This window comes from Vanellus vanellus, assembly GCF_965231255.1.
Source record: "Vanellus vanellus genome assembly, chromosome: 28".
Lineage (NCBI taxonomy): Eukaryota > Metazoa > Chordata > Aves > Charadriiformes > Charadriidae > Vanellus > Vanellus vanellus.
Window position 1 is genome coordinate 1,446,719 of NC_138933.1, and position 23,141 is coordinate 1,469,859.

The following is a 23,141-nucleotide window of genomic DNA, read 5'->3' on the forward strand; positions in this document are numbered from 1 at the left end:
ATGTGTCCTTTCAGCAGGCAGGGTGCTAAGTTATCTGGCCATAAAATTTAGTCATCTCTGAAAACAATTAGTGGAGAATACTTTTTGTCTTTCCGCAGTTTTTTTTTCCCATTCTAGTTTTCAGTAAGCTGAGCCACTGTTAACCAAAACCATTTTGTGCTCTGCTGGTATTCCCCCGGCAGAGGGAGTATTTACCATCTAAAAAATCGTGGGAGTATTGCTGAGTAGCTTCTGCTAGCTGGGAAAGCGTAGAAATGGGGTAGGAGAAAAGTATTTTCAGCTGGTATTCAATGTCATTATTAGGGTCAAGGCTGTAATAATTTCCTCTGCTGCTAGCACGGATATCAAAGGCAGGAAACAAAAAAGATAATACAATTGCAAACAGGACTTCTGAAAAATAAGTGTATTTGGCTCTTGGATTTATTCTGAAACAGGAGTTAGCTCTCTTTCCAAAGTTTTAGCAGGCAGACCAAACCTCTGTGACAATGACGTGATGTTTCGTCCCTTTAGAAAGTCTATGCAAGTACCATACGCATCACAGTCAGAGAGACACTAAGGGTAATGCTCACGGGACTCTGGGCCTTGCTGCTCAGCAGAAGTTCGGAGGTTATCCACGTTCTGTATTGCGACAAACGGACGTAGATCCCAGGAAATGCTGGTCGGCCACAGCCAAGTCCAAAGCTAGAAATCCCTACGAGATAGTATTTGTTGGTACCAGAGTGATAGCACGCTAAAGGGCCACCGCTGTCTCCCTGGAAATAAGCAATATAAAGAACTAGTAACATATATGCCCTTCCAGGAAACAATGCAGAATTAAGTCAGTAATGTGTCCAAGTATTTCTTCACTGATTTTAATTAGCTAAGTTAACTGGACAGTAATGACAGCAATACATGTTTAGTAGTACACAGAGATAAAGATAAAAAAGATAAAATTGGGTGATGCTGGGTGATCCTACCGTGACTCGAGTACTGTGACTCGAGTACTGTGCCTACATTAGTTTCAGTGTCTTTAACTGAGCTTCTGCTGTGTTTTTCTCCATGCGCCCTTTCATTCTGAGGAATGTTTCACTCGTCAGTCAATATGAAAATATATCGTCCACACAATGTATAAGTACCAAGAACACAGAAGTGAACGCACAACCCCGAATCTTTGCCACATCACCCGGAAGGAAAATGCTGCGCAAAGCAGGAAGCGTCAGACAAAGTACTTACAAATGTGTTACGGTTTTTAATTATAAATGTTTCTATATCACAACTGGTGCCCCGGGTTTTGCGTACTAGTGCTTTTGACCTGAGAATTGTCTTTTCTGTGAAAGAGATGCTGATTGCTCAGCACTGAAATAAAAATCTGGCCGTGTCACTGAACCGTATCACTTTCCAGTGCTGCTGCTGCTGCTCTTTCAAAAGCAAAAAAACAGGTGAGATGTTTGTGTGCTTCACACCCACCACGTGCGTACAGCGATATCGATGTCGATCCATAGGTACCTTTGTGTAATACATAATTTATTGACGTCTTTGTGGCAAGTGGTGTATAAATACATTTGTGTTCTTCACCCTTTCACTTGGTTATCTTACTCATGTCTTCTTCCAAGTATCACTGAATTCTTTGTGTGTGTTTTTGAGATGTTTTTTCTTTGGAATCATCATGTCGCATCTCTTTCTATTTATGAGGCTTCTTTTGCAGTAGGACGTGTTTTCTGCTGAGCGTTTGTGCCATTTTAACTACTTATTCTACAACTGCTGGTTGTCACGGTGCCCCTGAGCCTCTGGCTTGGGGGTTTCCCTAGTGGCCGGTGGGGCACAGTCCCCGGTCTTACCTGGCAGGTATCAGTGCCTCCAGACCAAGAGCCAGCACAAATCATGTTCTGGTTCACCAGACCTCCGTACGCGCTTGAGCTGTTACACATACTGGAAGGAATGATTTCCACTTGAGCTTCTTTTAACACAGCCGAGATTTTACCTTTAATGGGAGACAGCATATAGAAAGGTAAAATTTTTTATGGTGTTGTGTGTAGCAATTCTTGCCGTGCTCTTTTTTTTCCTCTTTAGCTAGCTTAAGCGTGTTTCTGTACATGTATGGACATGTACGTAATACAGAGATCGTGCCTTCTTCTAACGGATTTAAACTTAAGTGGGTTAAGGATTTGCAGACTTGTATTTGAGGTAGGTTTCGCAATTCTTATTCTGAAGAAACACTGGTGGTAACAGTACTGCTCAGAGGCCTCGCTCAGAATGTCAGCGGTGACTTATCGAACAAACCTGCGTGGTCCCCCGCCGCCCTTGAAATTTCCACACCAGGAGGACGCACCCACCAATTGACAGCAAGTCTGTGCTCATTGTGATTAAAGGGAGAATTTGAGGGAGTGCAGCCGTTTGTAGAATACATGGGGACCCCCGGGTTCACAACGCACAGCATCAGAATTGTTTTTCAATAAAAAAGCCATTTCTAGCAGACAACATTGAGTAGCTGTACCATGAATCTGAAAGCCAGGCTGGTTTATTTTCCTTTTTTTCAAGTTACACGTGGAAGAAAGGCTAGAAAAGTTATGTCTATGTGCAGATCTAACCTGCTTGTGATGGAAAACCCACTGCGAGCAGATATTCAGTTGCGGAAGGATGAGACTGTAAGCTGAACAAATTCAGTTCTCTCTCAGTGAGCTGGAAGGACCAGAACCTGACATTAGTTATGTAGCTTGTAACTGGATCAGCAACACAAGCGAAGGTTTACCTTGCTCTGCGGTGCGTCCCCAGCCACTGATGAAGCATTCCGTTTCGTTCTCGACACGGTGGGGGAGAAGCTCTGCGGGAGGTAGGCAGATGGGCTGGATGTAGTCACTGTAGTGGACTGCGGAACCAAGTTCAAATAATGCAATATCATTTTCAAACGTTTCTCTCTTGAATTCGGGGTGTACCGTGATGCTTCTGATCTTTCTTTTCGCTGTGTGTTTGCCATGTTTCCAAAGGTTATGCACACCCAAAACAGCTCTCCAGGAATATGGGTCCCTAAGAAGAGAATTCACATATTTTTTACAATTATGTTGCAGTAAATACATTTCTTTATGGCATTGTTTTAACCGATTGTTTTACTGTTGGCTTATGCACCTTTAGGAATATACATTGAAAATTCTGCAGTGAATGTTTTCTGGAACAAATCTGTCTAATTACCATTCTGTCTGTTTTGCACACTTGGTTTGCCTAATGCTGGTTACGGCTGTTAAGGCAAATTCAGATTAATGATTTAAGCTGATACTCAGATTTTGCTTCCCACCCCATCTCAGCAGAGGCCACCCAGTAGATATTCTTTTGAAAAATATAAAAACATGTTCTTATTTTGCAGAAAGGAGGTAGGCTTATATGCACAATGCTTATAAAGACCATGCTTGTACCCAGCTTTGGGAAATCCATTAACCAAAAGTTACAAATAATGAATATCAACTTAATAGTAAACTTGGAAGTAGGACCGGAGTCATTCAGACCTGATTGATGTTCCAGTATGTTGAAAAAAAATCTTCACTGATATTAAGTGGGAACTGAATTTGGCCTGTGATGTGCAAAGGGCAGGCTGTCAAATTCAGATTAACCTCCAAAATTCTCCAGCGGGTAAGATAAAAATTAAATTTGATTATTTGCAATATAATGCTTCTCTAAATTAATGTTTGTAAAGGTGCCTTTAAAGAAACAAGGAGCTGATCTAACAAAGTCCTGATAAATGATAAAATTCCAAAGTTCAGAGATTTTTACAGTTCAATTTCCCTCAGGTCATGGTTATGTCAACACAGTCAATATGAACCTGCATGAACCGCTGTGCAGATTTTGCAACTATGCTAAAGGCTACAGGCAAGACCAGAGCGATGACAAAGCTGAAATGCAGCAGAGTGGCTGTAAGTGCAATGAAAAGGCCTGTTTCAAGGGGTGGTATAGCCACATTAAAAAAAAAAAAAGTAGTTAAGGGCCAAATTGTTGGTTCTGTTAAACAGCTACAATGGAAATAGTGTTACAACTAATGAATTGTACTGTTTCTAATTTAAATATTGCAACATTCCCTTTTTGCAGTGAGCTTTACTGGTTTAGAAAAATCTATTAATCAGAAAAATTAGAGCTCCATGAAAAAAAAAGCCCCCAACCTAACAGAAAATGTCACCTAGATCAAAACCAAATGCCCCTTCATTAAAAATAACAATGGTTGGTCTGGGTCAAGCCAGAAGGCCATATCCAAGGCTTCCTGGTGCTGCCTTACAAAGATGCGACTTTGCGTCCCATGCTGGGCTGGCAGCTGTCACCACACACAGCCACTACAGCAAAGGTGACAAAGGGGACAGTCAGCCTTTGGTCCTCAGAGCCACGACTGGTCCTGGGTACAGGCCCTGTCAGTAAACAGGGGTGGCATAGCTGGGTCTGCACAGTGGTTCTGCACGAGGAGAGCTCAGTCTGGAGCCCAGGAGAGACATGGACTTGTTGGAGTGGGGCCAGAGGAGGTCCCAGAGATGCTGGAGCCCCTCTGCTGGGAGGACAGGCTGATGAGAGTTGGGGGGGTTCAGCCTGGAGAAGAGAAGGCGCCGGGGGAGACCTCCAAGCCCCTTCCAGTGCCTAAAGGGGCTCCAGGAGAGCTGGGGAGGGACTCTTGATCAGGGAGGGGAGCCACGGGATGAGGGGGAAAGGTTTGACATTAAAAGAGGGAAGATTGAGATGAGTTACAAGGTGGAAATTGTTGAGTATGAGGGTGGTGAGCCCCTGGCACAGGTTGCCCCGAGAAGCTGTGGCTGCCCCATCCCTGGAGGTGTTCAAGGCCAGGTTGGATGGGGCTTGGAGCAAGCTGGGCTGGGGGGAGGTGTCCCTGCCCAGGGCAGGGGGGAATGAGATCTTCAAGGCCCCTTCCAACTCTAACCATTCTATGAGTCCATGATTCTATCTGCCTCGCTTAGAGACACCACAGGTGATGCTCTGCTGATCTACTGTGCCCTCCTCGCCATTAATAACAAAAGCTATTAGCATGAATACGTACTCCCTTCCTGTCACGCAGTGGCCCGCGGTAAGGACTGAATTCTCCTTAACCAAAACCCCGCCACAGACGTGGGCGAAGCGGGTGCCGGGCTGGCGGAGCTGGAGGCTGACGGACCACGGCCAGGCGCCGATCCCTGCGGCGTGTCCCCCCACGATGCGGGAGCCCGAGAGGATGTCCCAGAGCGGCCGCTCCCCGCACCCTGCCGAACACAACAGGCCCTTACACCCCTCACCCTGAAAGCACGGCCTTTGGGGCACCGCCAGCATTTTGGGGGTTGGGTTGTTGTTTTTTTGGTTGTTTTTTTTTTTTTTAACTCCACAGTGTTACTTGCTGTGGGATTCCTGATGTTTGCAGCTGAAGCCTGGCTTCTGGTTGTTTCCTTAGGTGTGCATTTCACCTGGTTACAGGCGTATTTCCTGCAGATGGATCTACTGTCTACATTGAGGCTGAGCCGGCTCCAGTCGCTTTGTGAATTCATCCGATTTCGGTGCAGATGAAGTTTTCCGTGCGTCTGTGGGGAACCCTGCCCACAGCCCACAGCCGCGTCCCCCCTCACCCCGTCCCCCCCGGCCGCCCCCTCAGACCCTCCGCCCGCCCGCCACGGCCGCCCGGAGTCCCCGCCGCAGCCCCGGTACCCTCAGCGGGAGCCCGCGGGGCCGACGGCGCGGGCAGGGCGCTGACCAGCAGCGGCAGCACCAGCAACACCAGCAGGGCGGCGGCGGGCCCGCCCCGCCGCATCCTCCCTCAGGGGACACAAAATGGCGGCGGCGCCAACGGCCGCTGAGGGGCCGGCGGCGGGCAGAGAAACTCCCCGAGCGCGGAACGTTGAACACGAGGGTTTAAGGCGGGCGGGCAGGCGAGGGGCGGCGGGGAGGGCGGTGAGGGGAGGATGGCGCCCGCCCGCCCCTCACACCCCCGGCTGCTGTTGGATAAACGCCTGCGGGTGGGCAAAGGCTGGGAGGAAAGGGCCGGGCATTGAGTTCAGGGATGGAGTTAAAGGTGAGGAGTTGAGGGTTTGCGCCTGACCGCGCGTTTAGCGAGGCCGGAACGTGACACGCTGCGGAGGCGTCAGCCCAGCGGGCAGCTGAGCCCCCCTCAGCCACTCGCATACCCCCCCCACTGGGGTGGGGAGAGAATGGGAAGGGCAAAGGTGAGGAAAAACTGGTGGGTTGAGATAAAAGCAGTTTAATAGGTAGAGCAAAAGCCACACACAAGCAAAGAAAACAAGGAATCCATCCCCTGTGCGCCAGGGCAGGCGGGTGTTCAGCCATCCCCGGGGAAGCCGGGCTCCATCCCGCGGAACAGTGACATAGGAAGACAAACGCCATCACTCCGCACGTCCCCCCTTCCTCCTCCTTCCCCGGCTTTGTAGACCAAGCGTGACATCGCGTGGTACGGAACATCCCCGTGGTCCGTCGGGGTCGCCCGTCCCGGCCCTGTCCCCTCCCAGCCCCTTGTGCCCCCCAGCCCATCACTGGCGGGGGGTGAGGAGCCGGAACGGCCTCGAGAGCTCAGCGACAGCCAAACCCAGCAGTGCTGTCACACTGTCCCCATCCCAAATTCAAACCGCAGCACCGCACCCGCTGCTAGTAAGAAAAATTAACTCCATCCCAGCTAAAGCCGTGCCTGTGGGAGAGGGAGCGGGTCGAGCCCAGCACTGGCCTACAACGTCTGGCATCCCAGTGTGGGGAGCACCTGTGGGAATCCCTTCTGAGAGTTCAGCAGACGTAGCCAGAAGTTCCCTTGAGCTAATACATTATTTTTTTTCCTGCCTGCTGGGCTGTTTTCCATTCTGCAGTCCCTGGGGATCCTACATGGCTGTGCTGGGGTCCGGCAAGGCACAGTCAGCAGCGCGAGGGCTTCAGAGGTACTTAGAAAACTGACCCTCTCTTCTCATTTGACGCTTGAATCAGAAACTTAATTAAGTCCTTCACCGTGTTACCTAGATTTGTAGGTCTGGATTAGCCTATGCCGTGTCGTTTGCAGTGATTATGCCAAGGGCTCTCTGGGGGGCAGGGGAGCAGGCCCGACGGGGCAGCGGGAGCTACTTGACGGCGTACCCCACGATGTGGGGCTCGATGGGCGTCCAGGGCAGCGCTACTGTGGTGTGCTGTACATTCAGATCTGAGAAGTTGGCCTGTTCGAGATTCTTCCAGATCTCTCTCGTTAGGCAGCATCCGTCAAAGACGAGTTTCCAAGTCGGAAAGCAGACCCGCTGCCAAAAGTACCTCCAGCTGGAACGATTGGCGGCCACGTGCTCTAAGAAAAAGAAAGCGCCTCCCTGGGGAAAACAAAGTCGTTTTACAGAGCAGGCGCTGAGGCCAGGCTGAACTTCTCCCCCCATCCCGCCTCCTCTCGGCTACAGCCCGGTGCCCTTGGCTCGCTCATCGGTATTCCCCCACCCCTTCCCAGCCCGCTTTCTGCTTTTGTGGTGTCAGCTGGAATTAGTGTAAGCAGGAAACTTGCAGAGATACAAAATGCCTGTTCAAAAAGCATGAAGGGTGTACTTATTGGAGCCCTTTTTTATTATAGCAATAGTTTGTTGTCTTTTTCTTTCAATTGCAGTTGCTAGCATGTAATTATTTTTGAAGGAAACCAAGAGAAATGTATAACTCCTACTCAAAATCATCAGTTTTTGACAACCCAGAGGCTTGCCCTGAAAATGCCACTTTCAAGGCCAAAAGTTTATTGCAAAAATACCCCAACAAAACAGCTTTTTTAATCTTTAACTTGATTAGTATACCACAGGGACTGAAAGCATTTCATTAGACTGTTTCAGTCACACAGGTAGATCAGCCTCATCTCTAACAGGCTAAAGCAGTTTATTTAAAATGCAGACTTTCGGTTTTCATCAGCGAGCTTCCCACCCGAAGAAAATCTGGTGTGTGTGGAGAGAGACAACACCAGAGGAACCAGTTCTGCTTTAAATAATATACCGTAATTACTTATAAAATCAGTGGTTGTTCCAGTTACCAGACTATGTTACTTTTAGGATTTTACTTTTAAGACTGGGGCAGACTGACCAGTGTGTTGCTCCTGCTTTGCACCATTTAGCAGCGCAGAGCGGTGGTAGGGGAATAACCTGGCTCTGGTTTGCAAACTCAAAACCAACTTTTTTTTTTTTTCATTTTTTTTTCCCCCTTATCTTTAGGTGCAGTGCCTCTGGAATAGATGATAAAGGTAATAACAACTTTTTATTCAGATACTCACTGGTCTGAGCACTCGCTGTACCTCCTTCAGGGTGCCGTTCACATCACGCACAGAGCAGAGGACCAGGGTGCAGACGACAGCATCCACAGAACCGCTGGGCACCTGGTGCAGGTCTTCTCCTGCGGCAATGAGGAAACGCTCGTAGTGGACATGCTGGTTCTTGTTCATGCTTCTCGAAAGGCCTTGCTGGAAGTTGGGGTTTATGTCAGTGCATGTGACTTTGCAGCCTGGTGGGTAGAACTGGAAGTTAGCACCGCAGCCGGTCCCGATCTCCAGCAGCTTCAGCTCTCCTGAGGGGCTCCTGAAGTCAAGTAGGTTACGAAATAGCTCCTGCTTATGCTTCTTTGCATTCCTTTCGTGAATTACAGAAAGCTTCTCTAAGAAGAAGGGGAAAAATATCTTCTTGCAGAAAGGCTCCCATAAGCCCAGGAATGACAGTAGGTAGACGGGCATGGCCAGCAGTGCGAGGCAGGCACGGAGGAAGAGGATGCTGGCCTCTGTCATTTCCAGCGTGGAGCAGAGGATCTGTACTGAGCAAAACTAGTTCTGCTGCGTACTAGAGCCTTTGAGATTCAGGGGGAGCGGCATTCATGCATTTGCCGTCTTCCTCCTGAAGTATATTCAGCTCCGTGGATTGATCTGGTAGACTTTTCTCTAAAGCTGATTTTAAAGTCCGGTCACAGGCAAGGTCAGGAGAAGCAGGCGTGCGTCCCAAACAGCGTCCCAGCTCTGGCAGAGGAGGAGCTGCCAGTCTGTTACGTACTCTGGATAAACTGGGCAGTACAACTTTGTGTGTAACCATTGGCAAAATGTCATAACATGCCCTAATTTGGTGTTCAGCAGCTTCAAGTTACAGGTCATATCTCTTAAAGCCACCGTATGTTGTGAAGGAAAAGTGAGCTGGAGGAAGTTAATCTGAACGCTGCATTTGCTGTAGGTCTTTCATCAGGAGTTTGATTAACATTTCAGTTAGAACACGTTTGTTTAAGAGTTAATTTACCACCCCGTTGTAAGTGGCTGAATGAGCTAGTCAGCTGCTTGCTCTGTGCGCTCTCTGCAACAGCAGTTTTCAGTCTTTCCGCTTTGTGGACACCTAAAATACATTGATGTGCACATATGGGCTCCTTTGCAGTGAATGAGTTTGCTTTCTTAGTTATCTTTCAGCCCTTTAATGGGAATCATGGAACAGAGATAAAACAGTTTATTAATTCAGTAATCACTGCATACAGTATATGGCTTGGTTTTATTAACTTCATCAGCTGAAGTCAACAATTTGGTCGATGCTAAATGCATTTTTGGAAAACTTTTTTCCAACTTTGCAGTTGCCAGTGACGCACACTGCAAGACGGTGCCGACAGCCTTCTCCACCAAGCGCAGCGCCTGTGTGGGGTGCTGGGCTGTCCTGCCCCAGCACGGTGAGTGGGGACCCCCCCAAAAAAAATGGGGGGGGGGGGTGACCCCCAGGGGATCTGCTGCATCCCCCAGGCAGGATCAGGCCCCAGTTGCCCTGCATTTCTTCTCCCCCCACACCATCCCACTCCCCCAACCCCCCTGCCCCGTTGTGGTGTGTGACTTCTGTTGGAGCTCTACCAGAAAGAGGTGGGGAGCCTGGATGCCATGGTCCACTCTATTCAGGGGGGGGGTCCAGATGCCTGGGTCCACTTTTTGGGGGGCTGGACCCCTGGGTCCACTGTACATGGGGGGCCTGGACACATGGGTCCACTCTATATGGGGGTCCCAGACCCCTGGGTCCCCTCAGTGGGGCAGGGTGGGTCCCCTGGGCTGGGGGGTGGGGGGGTGAGGGGGTCCTGGACAGCAGAGTATCCTCTGTGGGACCCCTCGGGACATGTGGGGCCTGGCCACCATGGGGGGGGTGGTGTGCTCTCACTGCCCCCCGACTCAAGCCATACCCAGCAGTGGGGCTCGTGGCTGCACCTGGGTTTTGGGGACGGGTGGCAACACGGTAGCCGAGGGCTAGCTGGAACAGGGGCCCAGCTGTCTCGCTGGCATGCAAACGCGGCTGTCGGGCAACCATCTCACTCCATAAATAACAGCCAGCCCAGGGCATGGCGCTCTGCCGCAGCGCCGCAGGCCGGGCTATCCCCGGGCAGGGCCGGCAGCCGGGGGCTGCTGGAGCTGGAGAGATCCCACCCCATAACCCAGTGGGGTGGGGGGTTCGCGGCTGCTGAACTTGGGACTCCGGCATGAGGGACGATGGTGCAGGTGGAATCCCGGAGCCATGAACGGCTGAGCCGGTCTGGGAGGGAGATCGGGTCCAGCCGTACCTGGACTCCTCCGGGAAGGGGTTTAGGGAGCAGGTGGGGTGGGGAGCCTTGCTCAGCTGTTGCATTTACTGTTAAACTTTGTTAAATTGTCGGTTTATATCTATAAATACATTGCTGCTTCTCTCCTAGAGTGATGTGCACCCCTCCCTCCGCCACAGTGGCACAGGGTGGGTGCCAGGGTCCCCTGGGCTGGGGGGGTGCCCAGGCACTGGGATTGCCCCATGGGGGTCCTGGACACCTGGGACCCCTTGGGATGTGTGGGGCCTGGACACCCGGGTGCCTTCTGTGGGGTGGCTGGTGGTCCAATTCGGCCCCCCTCTCGCTGCCCCCAGCGGCTTGCACTGAGTGTGCATGGGAGAGGTGGCTGGAAAAGCCTTTTTCTTCAGTTGCTGTGCCTGTGAACTCTGGGGGTTATGATGCTGGCACAACCAATTTGATCATTGTTGTGATATTCATTGCACTTAAATAATCGTTTTAACAGTAAAAAGGATTGTGTTTTTCCCACCAGGAGAAGCAAACGAGCCCATCTGACACGTCTCCAGCCCATCTTCCTCCTCACGGTAATTTGGTTTCGCCGACGGTGGAGAAAAGTCGTTGTCTGCAGCAGAAATGAAACGCCATTCCCATGGAACCGAAGTGAGGGCAGATGAGCAGACAGACAGCGCGGAGCCTGGTGGCTTCTGGTCAGAAGGGAAGGGCATTTCATCAGAATGGCCTGAAGAGCTACTGTTACGATCACCTCTGTGTATGTATTGCTCTACTTCACTTTTGGCGTTGGTTCTAGTTTTTGTCTCTCACTTTACTCTTCTGAACCGACTGTAGAACCTACAAAGACGAGCAGGGGTGGGAAATGCACCTAAGCGTATTTCTGACTTCCTTTGGATTAAGCAACATTCCAAAAGTGCACTATTTGCAGTCAGCTGCCCAGAAGGATGATGTTTGTGGCCAGCAGGTCGAGGGAGGGGATTCTGCCCTTCTGCTCTGCTCTTGTGAGACCCCATCTGGAGTACTGCGTCCAGCTCTGGAGATCTCGGGAAGGACACGGAGCTGTTGGAGCGGGGCCAGAGGAGGCCCCGGAGATGCTGGGAGGGCTGGAGCCCCTCTGCTGGGAGGACAGGCTGGGAGAGGTGGGGGGGTCAGCCTGGAGAAGAGAAGGCTGCAGGGAGATCTCAGAGCCCCTTCCAGTGCCTAAAGGGGCTCCAGGAGAGCTGGGGGGGGGATCTGGGTCAGGGAGGGGAGCCATGGGATGAGGGGGAGCAGTTTTACCTTGAAAGAGGGGAGATTTAGGTGAGATATTGGGGAGAAATTGTTGAGTGTGAGGGTGGTGAGCCCCTGGCGCAGGTTGCCCCGAGAAGCTGTGGCTGCCCCATCCCTGGAGGTGTTCAAGGCCGGGTTGGACGGGGCTGGGAGCACCCTGGGCTGGGGGGAGGTGTCCCTGCCCAGGGAAGGGGGTAACTGGGTGAGCTTTAAGGTCCCTTCCAACCCACACCATTCTGTGATTCTATGATTTAGGCTGGTACAGAAACATTCTTTACTAGTTTCAGTGGCAGCTTTCTGTACTGAAAAAATTCTCCCTTAATATTTTGTAAATGTTTGTAAACGGAGAGCAGACGAGCTCCGTAGCTGCCTGTGTGGGTGAGGGTTGCCGATGGCTGTAGCACGACTGGAATACTGATCTCTATTGCAGCGTGGAAGGTCCGGCTGTGCCTCCACCACCGGGAACTGGTGCGCGGATGCTGCGTGGAAGGTCGAGCAGGGGGCTCGGCCGCAGGGCAGGCTGTCCGCGTCTGGGGTGCGATGGGTGCACAGAGAAATGGCTGTGACTTCGTTGTTCCAGCCTGAGCTGCCTGCTGATGTTAACGGTGCGATTGCCAACCCGACTCTTTCATGAGTAGAATATCTGAGTGTACTTCCCAGTTTAACCATAGAACAACAGGAGTTCTTCAACTGTGTGTGAAATTATATATATTCTTGCAGGTATTTGGGGACAAACGGAAGCTGTAAGTTTGTTTAGCTTAGAAATCTTTGCCTGATTTTTTTTTTTATTTTATTTCGTTCAGATCCAGATAGAAATACAATATTTGTAGTAAATGAAAAACTAGAGCTCATGACATGGGAGCAGGGATTTATTTGCTTTATACAGAGACCTCTTTGTTTCTTTCTGTGGGTGCTTCACTGTAAGACACTGTGACAATATTGTATCTTTATGGTGTCCTTTCTTTCTTTTTCAGTTCTATGAATGGGCATAGAAATAGATGATCTGGAACAGTTTGGGTTGTCATCAGTAAGTATGACCTTGAAATGTTGTGTTTGCCTCCCTGGCAGAGGGGTGAGGAAAAGAAGAGGAAATTGCCAAGCCTGAAATGTTTCTGTGAAATAACTTCACTTGGAACTTGCCCACAGAAATACAGGTTCTGTTCCGAAGGAGTGTGCCGGCAAAGCTGGCAGGAGCACAGAATGCTTAATGCTTATTTAAATCATTGTCTTAAAACCAGGCTGGATACTCACTCCTATCACAGTTGAACTCTTTGATGGACTTCATTTTCTTAAGTATTAAAAATCCTTTTTTTTTTTTTTTTTTTTGGTGGAAACTGGTGGCATTGAATGTGGTCTGGGAGAATTTGAGCTGTTTTAAAGATTGCTTTTGCTTTAATCAAGCAATCTTTTTCATGCAGCTGAAGTCACAAAAACAAGACAAGCTTGTGTTTTAATTGCACTGCTGGGATGAAAAGCACTTCTTTGATTAGACTTGATGCTGTACAGTCTAAGGCTTATATTTGAACATCCTTTTATAACCAGATCTGCACCGGCAGTTCATCCTGAAACGGTGCCTTTTTTACTGGTGGGGAACAGCGTGGTGGTTTCCAGTAGCTGTGGTTGGTGGGCAGCGGTTTCTGTTATGCCTTAAAGATAACTATGTAGTTCTAAAAGATACTTAGAAAGTAAAAAAGTTATGGTGACAAGGTTATGGAGGTATTTTGGGTGTTTAAGTAAAATGTGTTGACTTACCATCGAATAATCTGCATACAGCTCATCAATGGAATGAAAATAGGAATCTGTTGAAACTCTTACTTTTTTTTTCTCCTCACAGGACACAGGTCCCCTAATTCCAGACTCTCCGACTAGCGATGTTCCTCCACAAACACTGCAGGGGATGCTGTTACAGATGTGTTAAAATAGAGCCAGAAAGACAGGGGTGCAGCTGTGGCACTGGTTGAAGGAGAGGCACGGTGACCCTTCCAAAGCAGAACTTTGGTCACCTTGGAAGTCCCTTGTGTTTAGATGAGCTGGTATAAATCTCTGTACTTGGTAAGGCTTTCCATCGTACTTGACGTAAGCGTCTCATTCCGAAAAGCCTGCTGTGCAGGGAGCAGTAGGTACAGAACTCTTAGAGCTAATATCTAAGGAAATGCGATCAACGTCGCTGTTGGTCAGGTTCTGCCGTAGAACTGGTCAGTGTGAAAAAGCATCCGTTATCAGATGGCAGGTGATTAGGCTTAGTATCAGAGATCTGAACGCTCGTTATGAAACAAAGCAGGAAATACCTGTTCTTGCCAGCAGGAGGGAACGGCGGCTTCTGATAGAATTATTTCCTTAAGATAAAACTGTAATGCCGACTCGGTGCAGTGATCCGTTTTTATTTTTTTCTGGGATGGGAGGCACAACAGTAAGTCCAGCTCATGAAATAAAGGAGAGATCTGAAGCTCACTCTGGAGGAGAACATGGGTGGAGGAGGGAAGAAGTAGCTGGTGGGATTTCAAGTGTATTCTGTATATCACTAGAGAAATTACTTTTGAACCCCCATCTTATATGTCACGTCGCTTCAAAAATGGGAGTACTTGATTCATTGTGGCTTCTGGGTTGTGGGAGCTCACCCGTATTCACTGATGTGAGAGGAGAACTTGAGCATAAGTGTCCTTATGGCTAATCGTGGCACTTCAGAATTAACTTCAGGAGAAGACGGAGCATTCAGAATTCCTGACTAGCGATATTGCTGGCGGTGACACCAAATGAAGATGACCTGTGGTTATTTGCTAATAAATAGCAAAATGGGTCTAAAATGAAGAATTTAGATCATCATGGGAGGTAAATCTTGTAATATCTTAAAATTGATCATCTAATTCCTCGATTCAAATAACTACTTTAAAAATGCAGCCATAGTTGTAGCACTCGGGTGGGACTGGACGACTCCAGCTGTGTACCACTTAAATCAAAAAACACGCTAGGAATTAGCCTGAAAGGAACACAGACTAAATTTTAAGATTACTTTTCTGGTGAAACAACTCAGGAGTGGGAGGAGAGGGAAAAAAAACTGTTTTCCTGCTGGGCAAATACAGCACTTCACGGAAGCATGCTTTTTTGAGTCTGCTGAAGCATTTCTGTTGAGTTTGCAAATGAAAGTTTCTAACTGGTTTCCATCTTCACAGATTTTTGCTTTTGTCGCATTTGTTTCGAGCCTAACTATTGTTCACTTTTTCTCTTTGTATTTTGGTACATTCTTTTTCCGCTTGTTGCCGCATTTCCTGTCATCTGAAATATTACAATCCATATAAAATGACTAAAATAAATAGTGAAAATCAGTATACTACAGTATACTGTGCAACTTTGCAGGGAAATCAGCAGTAACCATGTGCTCTCACTTCTCTTGTTAAAAATTCCCAGTCGTTTTATGTATTTTGGGCCTCTGTTGTCCTTGAAGCCCTCCCACGTTGCCGTCAGCTCTCAGTTCTTTATCAAATTAATGGAGTTTGCACAAAGCATTCGGCACAGAGTGCTTACACTGCCTGATACTGTTACCGTGAGCTCTGCTTGAGTTCAGCTGATGGGACAGAGGTGTGGTTATTCTGAAATGAACCGCAGCGTCTCAAGTTGGAAACACGGTAGGGGGAGGATGGAGGGCTGAATATGAATTATTCCAAACAGCAGTTTGATCCGGAATAGAATAGTCTTTGGGTGTTTGCTCTTCCCTGTGTTGAGATTAGCAGTTTTGTGCAGCTTTTTCTTTTTGTCTGCCTTGTAAATAAAAGGGAAATATATGGCACTTGAGAGAATATTGCTTCTTGAGAGAAGACAGCTGGCCAAGGAGTGATGGTCTGCAGGTGGGATGAGTCAGAGCAGCCCCGAGGTTGGCTGAGTTGGCCAACTGTTGGACGTGGATCTTGCCATTTGGGGAAGAGATTGGTGACATTGAGTGGGAATGGCGTATGTGAAATCTTTCTATCAATCAACGTCTTATTTGACTCAAATTTGTAATGAAACACTTAATTTTGATTCTGTTAAGCAGTTAGAACTTACTTTTCTGCATATCAATTTATAAGTACATCTAAGCTGCTCTTCAGACTGTTCAACCTGTGCAAGAAAAAAAGGTTTATTTTTGCCTCAAAGGTTCAAGAGAAAGAGTTGGAGACTCGGGAATGGAAGAAGTATGATGAGCTTCACATGGACTACATGGAAATGGGGTATGAGTCTGTCCTGGGTTTTATATCTACTTATTTACTCCAGCTGCTTTTTCTAACTTATGTTCAGAATTTTTTCTTGTTTTTTAGATGAGTACTTGCTGAGTTGGGAGGTGTAATAACAGAAATTATGGGGAAGTTCCTTATTGGCACTGGGAATGGCTCGAGGGTTGAGGCACGGTGAGGTTACTGAGTGAGGTTAGCTCTCTGTCACGTCTGTCAGCGTTAATATTTCAAGTCGAGAAGAGGAGGCTGAGGGGAGACCTTATCGCTCTCTACAGCTCCCTGAAAGGAGGTTGTACAGAGGGGGCATCGGTCTCTTCTCCCAAGGAACAGGTGATGGGAAAGAGGAAATGGGCTCAAGTTGCACCAGGGGAGGTTTAGGATGGATATTCAGAAAAGTTTCTCGACTGAAAGGGTTATCAAGCACTGGAACAGAATGCCCAGGGAAGTGGTGGAGTCACCATCCCTGGGGGTATTTAAAAGCCGGGTGGACATGGTGCTGAGGGACACGGTTTAGTGGCGGACTTGGCAGTATTGGGTTAATGGTTGGACTCGATGATCTTGAAGGCCCCTTCCAACCTAGACAATTCTATGATTCCAAGTGCCGGCGGGGTGAGGGTGAGGTTCCAGACAAGGTAAAGTCACACTTTGATGCATGTTCATAGACACATGACATCACTTGGTAGGCAATGATGACTTCCCGAATCCAGCATGAACACGTGTAACCTTTTCTTATTCCTCAGTGAAGTGTGAGCTGTGGGGTTGTTAAAAGTGGCAGATCCAATTGTCTGCACCCTGGGTTTCACTGTTCAGTCTCTGACCTCGTCTAAGTGATGAGAGGCAAGAGGACAGGTCTGGCCTTGGCTTCAGTCAGATTTGTGGCTTCAGAGCTAGGGAGAGGTTGACGGGAACTCTGGCTGTATAGGTGCCTTCCTAGTTCAAAGCTGAATAGCCAAATCTGCGCCTTGCTTAAATTTAGTTCTCGAAGGAGACCGGATATTATGTCAGATTTTCTGTTCTCCTTTAAGCCTCTGGGAAACACAGCTCGGGTGGGCTAACAAAAACCTGTCCTGAAAGAGTTTGCCATGCTCGTTTGGCTGGTTATCCCAGCTCCTCCAGCTACTGCGTGTACTGAACAAAACCAGCTATTTTGGGGTTCCCTGCTTCTGTCGCAGCGTGTGAGGCCCCTGCTGTGGTAAACTGGGCTGTGGGACTGTGGCTGCCCTGCCGCAGAAGCAAGGCTCTGGGCGAGCACCTGGGAACCGGCCGGTGGTGGCCGTGGGGCAGCTGGGGAGAAGCCGATGGCTTCTTCTGGCCCAACCTGGTGTCCCTGTGAGGGCGGCTGGGGCTGAGCTCTCCCCTGCTGAAGAGGCAGAGCGAAGGCCTGGGGGTCATCTGTCCGTACCAGGGCACGTGTCTGACGCCAGTGCAGTAGCTGTTGTGAGGGTAACACTGCGAACGCCGCTGTCTTTAGGGGACGCTCAGGGCAGGAGGAGTTTTCAAAGAAGGAAATGCCGAGGGCGGTGGAAGAGAACAAGTCATTTCAGATCCCAGCTCCAGGAAGAAATCTCTCTCTTCAAACTTCTCGAACTCCCCTACAGTTCTGGTCTGCTTCACTGTGTGGTGTTACAAAGGCTCTGGATGAGAGATGCCGTCAGCTCACACCTCGGCCGCCTCTTGGCTTTATTTTTGCCCCTGTGGGACGTGGATGAAGAGACAACAGCCCCCACCACGTGGGTGCCCACGGCACCCCGTCCAGGGCCTGCTGTCCCTCGTGGGGGAGCAGCGCTCAGCATGTGCGCCACCTCTGTGACCCAAGGGACTGAGGCACCACCACCCCTCTAATTATTAGTATATATATTATATTTTATTAATACTATATATATTGCATAATTATAGAATATTATATGATAATCTGACGGGTTTCTCAAAGGGACATGTAAGTTGCTCTCTGGCTTAGTGAGAAGCTGGAGACTAATCACAGTGAAAGCTCAACACTACCCAGTTATAGGATAGTATGATATTCCCAGTTATGTTATATAAAGAAATTTCACCATAAATTCTCGAGATATTCACCCTTCTCATTCCTAGTAAGAACCGGGTTGATACTCAGCTGGTTTCAGGTATGGAAAAACCTGACATGGACGAGCAACTGCCAGAATGTTCCAACCAGTAGCAGTTGGAATAGCAGAGGGAAACCCGGCAGTGCTGCAGCCGCTTTCCGGGGCGGAACAGGAGGGTTTGTCCCATGGAAGCAGCAGCACGTCCCAGCTGCGACAGGGTTAATTTTCTTCACAGTGTTTCAGATTTGGTATGAAAGGAATGTCGATAATGTGTACTGGTTTAGTTGTTGCTAGTCGATGTTTATACCAGTCAAGTGTGGAAGGTGGGGGAGGGAGCAGGGACGGAGCGATGGAATGCTCTGCGGCACAGACGCAGTGTTTGGTTCAGAAACGGGGTTGGCTGGGGGTGTGTGCGCAGTCTCTGCTCGGGTTGAGCTGGGCCCAGTGTGACTTGTGTCTTATATATTCTTTTACCATTATTACCATTATTGCTATTTCCCTGTTCAGATACTGTTGTATTAAAATGCCTTTATCTCAACCCAGGAGTTTTTCCCTTCCCTTTATCCCCCTTTTCTCCCTCTTCTCCCCACCCTTCTGAGGGGAAGGGGGGAGCGAGCAGCTGCCTGGGCTTGTGACTGGCTTGGGTTAAACCATGGCAGGGCGTATGGGGAGTATGGGGACTATAGGGGATATGGGGGAAGTATGGGGAGCTATAGGGTATATGGGGGGGTATAGGGGCTAGAGGGCATAGAGGGAATGGGGGGCTAGAGGGGAGTGTGTGGGGTATTGGGACTATGGGGGATAGAGGAGCTAGGGGAGGGGTGTGGGGGCTAGAGGAGCTATAGGAGATATAGGGGGTGGGGGGCTATGGGGGCTGTAGGAGGGCTATAGGCCAACTATAGTGTATAGGTTATAGGGGGTATGGAGGGATGGGGGGCCATAGGGGCTATAGGGAGCTTGAGGGTGTGTGTGTGGGGCAATGGGGGTATGTCGATTGGTACCCCCCCCGCCCCCGGCTCTGGGCCGTCTCTGCCCACGAGGGTCCCGTCAGCCCCCAACCCAAGGGGGTTCCTCAGCACCCGCCCGGATGGGCCCCTGCAGGTGGGACCATCTATGGGGCAGGACTCACAGATAGGGCGCGCTGGACCCCACGGGTGGGGAATGGGGACCCAGATATAGGGGGCGGGACCCACAGATGCGGGGCGGGACCCACATCCACGTGGAGGGACCCATAGACACGTGGCGGGAGCTCCGGGTGAGCGGACCCAGGCGTCCGGGCGCGTAGCCCCGCCCATCCGCTGCCACTCAACGTTGAACTCAACGTTGCACTTCGCCCCGCCCCGCCCGCGTTTTTATTCATTTGCATAACCACGCCCCTTCCGCATTCCTCCCGCCTCTTCCTTGCGCTCGCAGTGGGAAGATGAGGCCGCGCCTCCATCAGCGCGACGGCCAATGGGAGAGCTGGGGGCGTGGCGCGGAGGCGGGGGCGGTGGGGCGGCGGTGGGGAGTCTCAGTCTCTGGTCGGGCGGTGGAGGGAGCGGGTCGCAGCGGTAACGGGAAGGGGGGCCGGAGGTGGCGGCGGCGGGAATGGGGTGGGGTGGGTTCCGGTCGCGGCCCTGGTTACCGACCCGCGTTCCCCCCGTCGCCGTCAGCCGCGGGCGAGCGGGGTTTTAGCGGTGTCGCAGAACAGCTTAGCGGCTCCTTCTTCGCCCGGGGAGGGATGGTTCGTGGCTCCACCGGATTTTGGGGGGTCGTACAGGCGCTCCGGGAGGGACCGGATCTGACGGTCCTCGGGTGGAGATGGCGGCGGGAAAGGGCGGGGGGGGGGGGTGGGGGGCGGTCCCGGCTCCATAAACCTCTTTTTTTTTTCTCCTTATTTGTTTAGTTTATTTTAACTTTTTAAAAATCACTTTGCTTTATTTTAAATTAACTTTTGTCTTTTATGTTAATTTGGGGATTTTTTTACCTCGGTTTTACCCCTTCCTCCTCACCACCACGTGGCCCTTCTCCTGCCCCTTCTAAAAACGTTTTAGACGTATATTTTTTTAACCTTTATTTAATATATTTTGTAAATTATTTCTTTTTTAGTAGTTTTTGTGTTGTTTTTTTTAGTCACTTTCCTCTCGGGAAGAAGTGGGGACACGCCGCGATGAAGCCGGGTTGCGCTTATAAATGATTTTAATTTCTGCTTGTATAGCCTTACAAATGTTTAATTTCTGCTTTTATGCCCCCGTACAGCCTTCCCGCCCTTCCTTGCGGCATTACTCGGAGAAATTGAGGATTATTCCCGTGTCTTTTGTTGGAATTCGAGGGCCCTACAAGTCTTAAAAGAGAAGAGGTAACGCCGCCTCACATAGGGACAGGGGCGGTTTCCCGCCCAATATCGGGGGGGGGCACCACATCGCGGGTACCCCAATATCGGGGGGGGGCACAACACTCTGCGGGGCCATGGGGGGACCGGGGCGTCCCTCCAGGGACGTGAAAAAGATTCGGGGGTGCTCTGGGGTATGCGGCACCCCGAAACCCCCGGGGGGAGTCCCCGAAATCCATGGGGAGACTCCAAGCCCCCCAGGAGCACCCTAAAATTCACTGAGACGTCCCAAAACCGCTCCCCAAAATGGGGCACCTCAAAATCCATGGGGCACCTCAATTTTCCCTTGGAGCCCCCAGACAGGATGAACCACCCCCGGGGGTCCCCCATTTCCCTCAGGGCCTCTCCCCCCCCCCCATTTGCTCTTTAACTGCGGGTGCAGCAACCGGCACCTGGGGAGGGCAGAGCTGAAGGGGAGCGTGGGGGGGGGGGAACGACCGGGCCGGAGCGGTGTGTGTGGCATTGTGTTCCCCCAAATTGGGGGGACACACTGTGGGGTGATTTGGGGGGGCTGAGGGGGGCACCCGGGCGCGAGGTTCCCCTTCTTGGCCCCGGCCACGAGGCCGTGCTGGGGCGGAGCTTCGCGGGGGGGGGGCGGAGCTTCGCGGGGGGGGCGGAGCTTCGCGGGGGGGGCGGAGCTTCGCGGGGGGGGCGGGAGGGGGGCTGGCAGAACAGCAATGGGGCCGTTGCTGGAGGGCCCGGGGTGTGCAAGAGATCCAGCACCAGCCCCTCAGCATGGGGTGGGGGTTCTAATGAAGGAAATGGGTGGGCCTTTCCAGAACAGTCTGAGGCTGTCAATGTGGTATCTCTGCTAATATTCTGCCATTTCATTATGTTAAGTTACAATAAATTGAGGCCATCCAAGACTACCAGCTGTTCTTGATTTCCAAAGGCGTTCGGCCTGGGTTCCCTCTTGCGAGGCTGCAGCCGGGGAAAGCTTCACTGGTCTTGTTACTGGTGCTGAGCAGAATTCCAGTTGCAGTGCTGGAGCAGCCACCTGGGTTAGAGCTCCTCCAACACAAACAGCTCCAAGTTGAAAAGCCCAGCAGGGAATTGGGAAGAATCACTCCCAGGGGTGTCTGTCCTCTGGGTGAAACACCAGCCCTTGTCCCTTTGTCCCTGTAACCTCCAGCCATTATCGGGTCACAGACCCCGTTGTTTGACGTGTCTGGTAGTCGCTCTCTGATGGAGCAGAAAGTAAAGGCCATGGCCCTTTCCCACGTCTCGTTACCATGTCCAGTGACAATGAGAGTTCAGTGACATTTGAAGAGAAATGGGCAGATGTTCTTCACAAACTCCAGAGCCCTCGTGGCAGCTGAAAGCTCAGTCTGTCACATCCCTGTTTCTTCCCATGCAGAAGCCCTTTCCCTGCAGAGCCCCGCAGGGACTGGGGAAGCCGCTCCAGGAGAGAATGGTGCTGGAGACCTCTTCACCCGGGGGGTGGTGGTGTCTCTGCTTGTTTCTCGGCTGACACCACCCAGCAGCTCTGTGTCACAGGAGCTTGTCGCTGGGGTCTGTTCCTGCTTAGCCAGTGTTTCACTGCTGTCTCATCTGCCATGTTCGGCCCGTCCACCGCTGCAGCTGTGAGCCTTCCCCAAAGGGCTGTTAGACCCGGGGCAGCTCCGGCACCGAGGGGGCTCCGTGGTGATGGCACTCCAGGGAGGCCATGTCATAAAAAGCAGTTTAGGGCAAAAGAGACGCCAAAGGACCATCGTTGCTCAGACGTCTTATTTTCACAGTAAACTTTTAAACAGAATTTTTTTTTTTTTTTACGGGCTAACCTGACAGGCAGGGAGTTCCCCACCGGGCTCCGGGGTGTTCCCCTCCCCTCGGCTGCGCCTATACTCCCTAAGCCAGGAATTTCGGGCGGCGTGGCAGCTGCCAGCCGGAGAAGCGGCAGGTCCGGCCCTCTGCCGGCAGCAACGCCGGGGCCGGCGCCCCCCCGCCCCGCGGCCGAAGGCGCTCCCAGCAGCTCGCGGTTCCCGTCGGCACCTTGGAGGAGGCGCGGGGCGGCCCTACCCGGCGGGGGCTGCTCCCCTCGCAAACCACCACTCCCTCCCCCACCACCCCCCCCCAGCCGCGGGGCCGCCGCAGAGCTCCCCGCGAAGGGAGAGCCGGGCGGCAGCGCCCTCTCCCCGCGCCGAGGCTCCGCCGCCGCCATGAGCCGCCACGAGAAGACGCCATTTCTGTCAGCGGCCGGGCCCCCGCCGCGCTCCGCCCCCGCCCGGCCGCCGCCAATCAGCGCTGCCGCCCCCGGCGGCGCAGAGGCTCCGCACCCCTCTCAGCCAATAGGAGCTGAGGGAGGGGCGGTTGCTTTAGCGACCGCAGAGCAGCCGACCATTCGCAACTCAGGCTGTGGGCGGAGCCTTTCAAGCACGGCCAACAAGCAGGGCGGCGCGCGACACGTGCGAGGCCGCCATTTTGCGGCACGGCGGGGCGGGGCGGGGCCGCCTAGAGGGGAGCGGGGTCGGGCCGGGCGGTCGGTCCTCACTCTTAGAAGACAAAAAGATGTCATCTGTTAGAATATTTTCTTCTATGCACTAGACTCTGCACTGCTAGAAGATTTAATTAAAATGAAGAATCATAAAAGTGTAACATATTGATGTGACAGTGAAGAGTGATAGTGTTTTAGCGTGTCTTTTCCCAAATTCTTTGTCACGTAACCCAAATCCAAACAAAAAGTTTTCTTCACAGACACAAGAGGCTGCAGTGCTCCAATGGTTAATGTGTTCCTCTGGTGGTCCCTCAACA

At 51.1% G+C, this 23,141-nt stretch overlaps 2 protein-coding genes and 1 long non-coding RNA gene across 3 annotated transcripts; 1 reads left to right on the forward strand and 2 right to left on the reverse strand.

Annotated features, from left to right (window-relative positions):
• Positions 1–466: 466 nt before the first annotated feature.
• On the reverse strand, positions 467–5,740 carry TMPRSS12 (transmembrane serine protease 12; the record flags this gene model as incomplete). Its single annotated transcript, XM_082496479.1, has 5 exons — positions 467–752; positions 1,818–1,960; positions 2,729–3,003; positions 5,003–5,248; positions 5,559–5,740. The coding sequence occupies 5 exons, from the start codon at positions 5,738–5,740 to the stop codon at positions 516–518; spliced, it is 1,083 nt and encodes a 360-aa protein (XP_082352605.1). The 3' UTR covers positions 467–515.
• Positions 5,741–6,175: 435 nt separating this feature from the next.
• TMT1A (thiol methyltransferase 1A) lies at positions 6,176–8,964 on the reverse strand. The gene is made up of 2 exons (XM_082496405.1): positions 8,213–8,964; positions 6,176–7,283 (listed from the first exon to the last, which is right to left on the reverse strand). The coding sequence occupies exons 1-2, from the start codon at positions 8,714–8,716 to the stop codon at positions 7,047–7,049; spliced, it is 741 nt and encodes a 246-aa protein (XP_082352531.1). The 5' UTR covers positions 8,717–8,964; the 3' UTR covers positions 6,176–7,046.
• Positions 8,965–13,628: 4,664 nt separating this feature from the next.
• On the forward strand, positions 13,629–20,437 carry LOC309682380. Its single transcript, XR_014270114.1, has 3 exons — positions 13,629–13,806; positions 15,883–15,956; positions 20,258–20,437. It is a non-coding gene; the product is annotated as an uncharacterized lncRNA (long non-coding RNA).
• The last annotated feature ends 2,704 nt before the right edge of the window (positions 20,438–23,141 follow it).

Excerpts from the sequence above, each read along its gene's own strand:
- TMT1A (XM_082496405.1), bottom strand. The coding sequence starts at position 8,716 with ATGACAGAGGCCAGCATCCTCTTCCTCCGTGCCTGCCTCGCACTGCTG. Across the intron at positions 7,284-8,212 it reads TACAGCGAGTGCTCAGACCA|GGAGGCGCTTTCTTTTTCTT; the intron begins GTGAGTATCTGA and ends TGTTTTCCCCAG.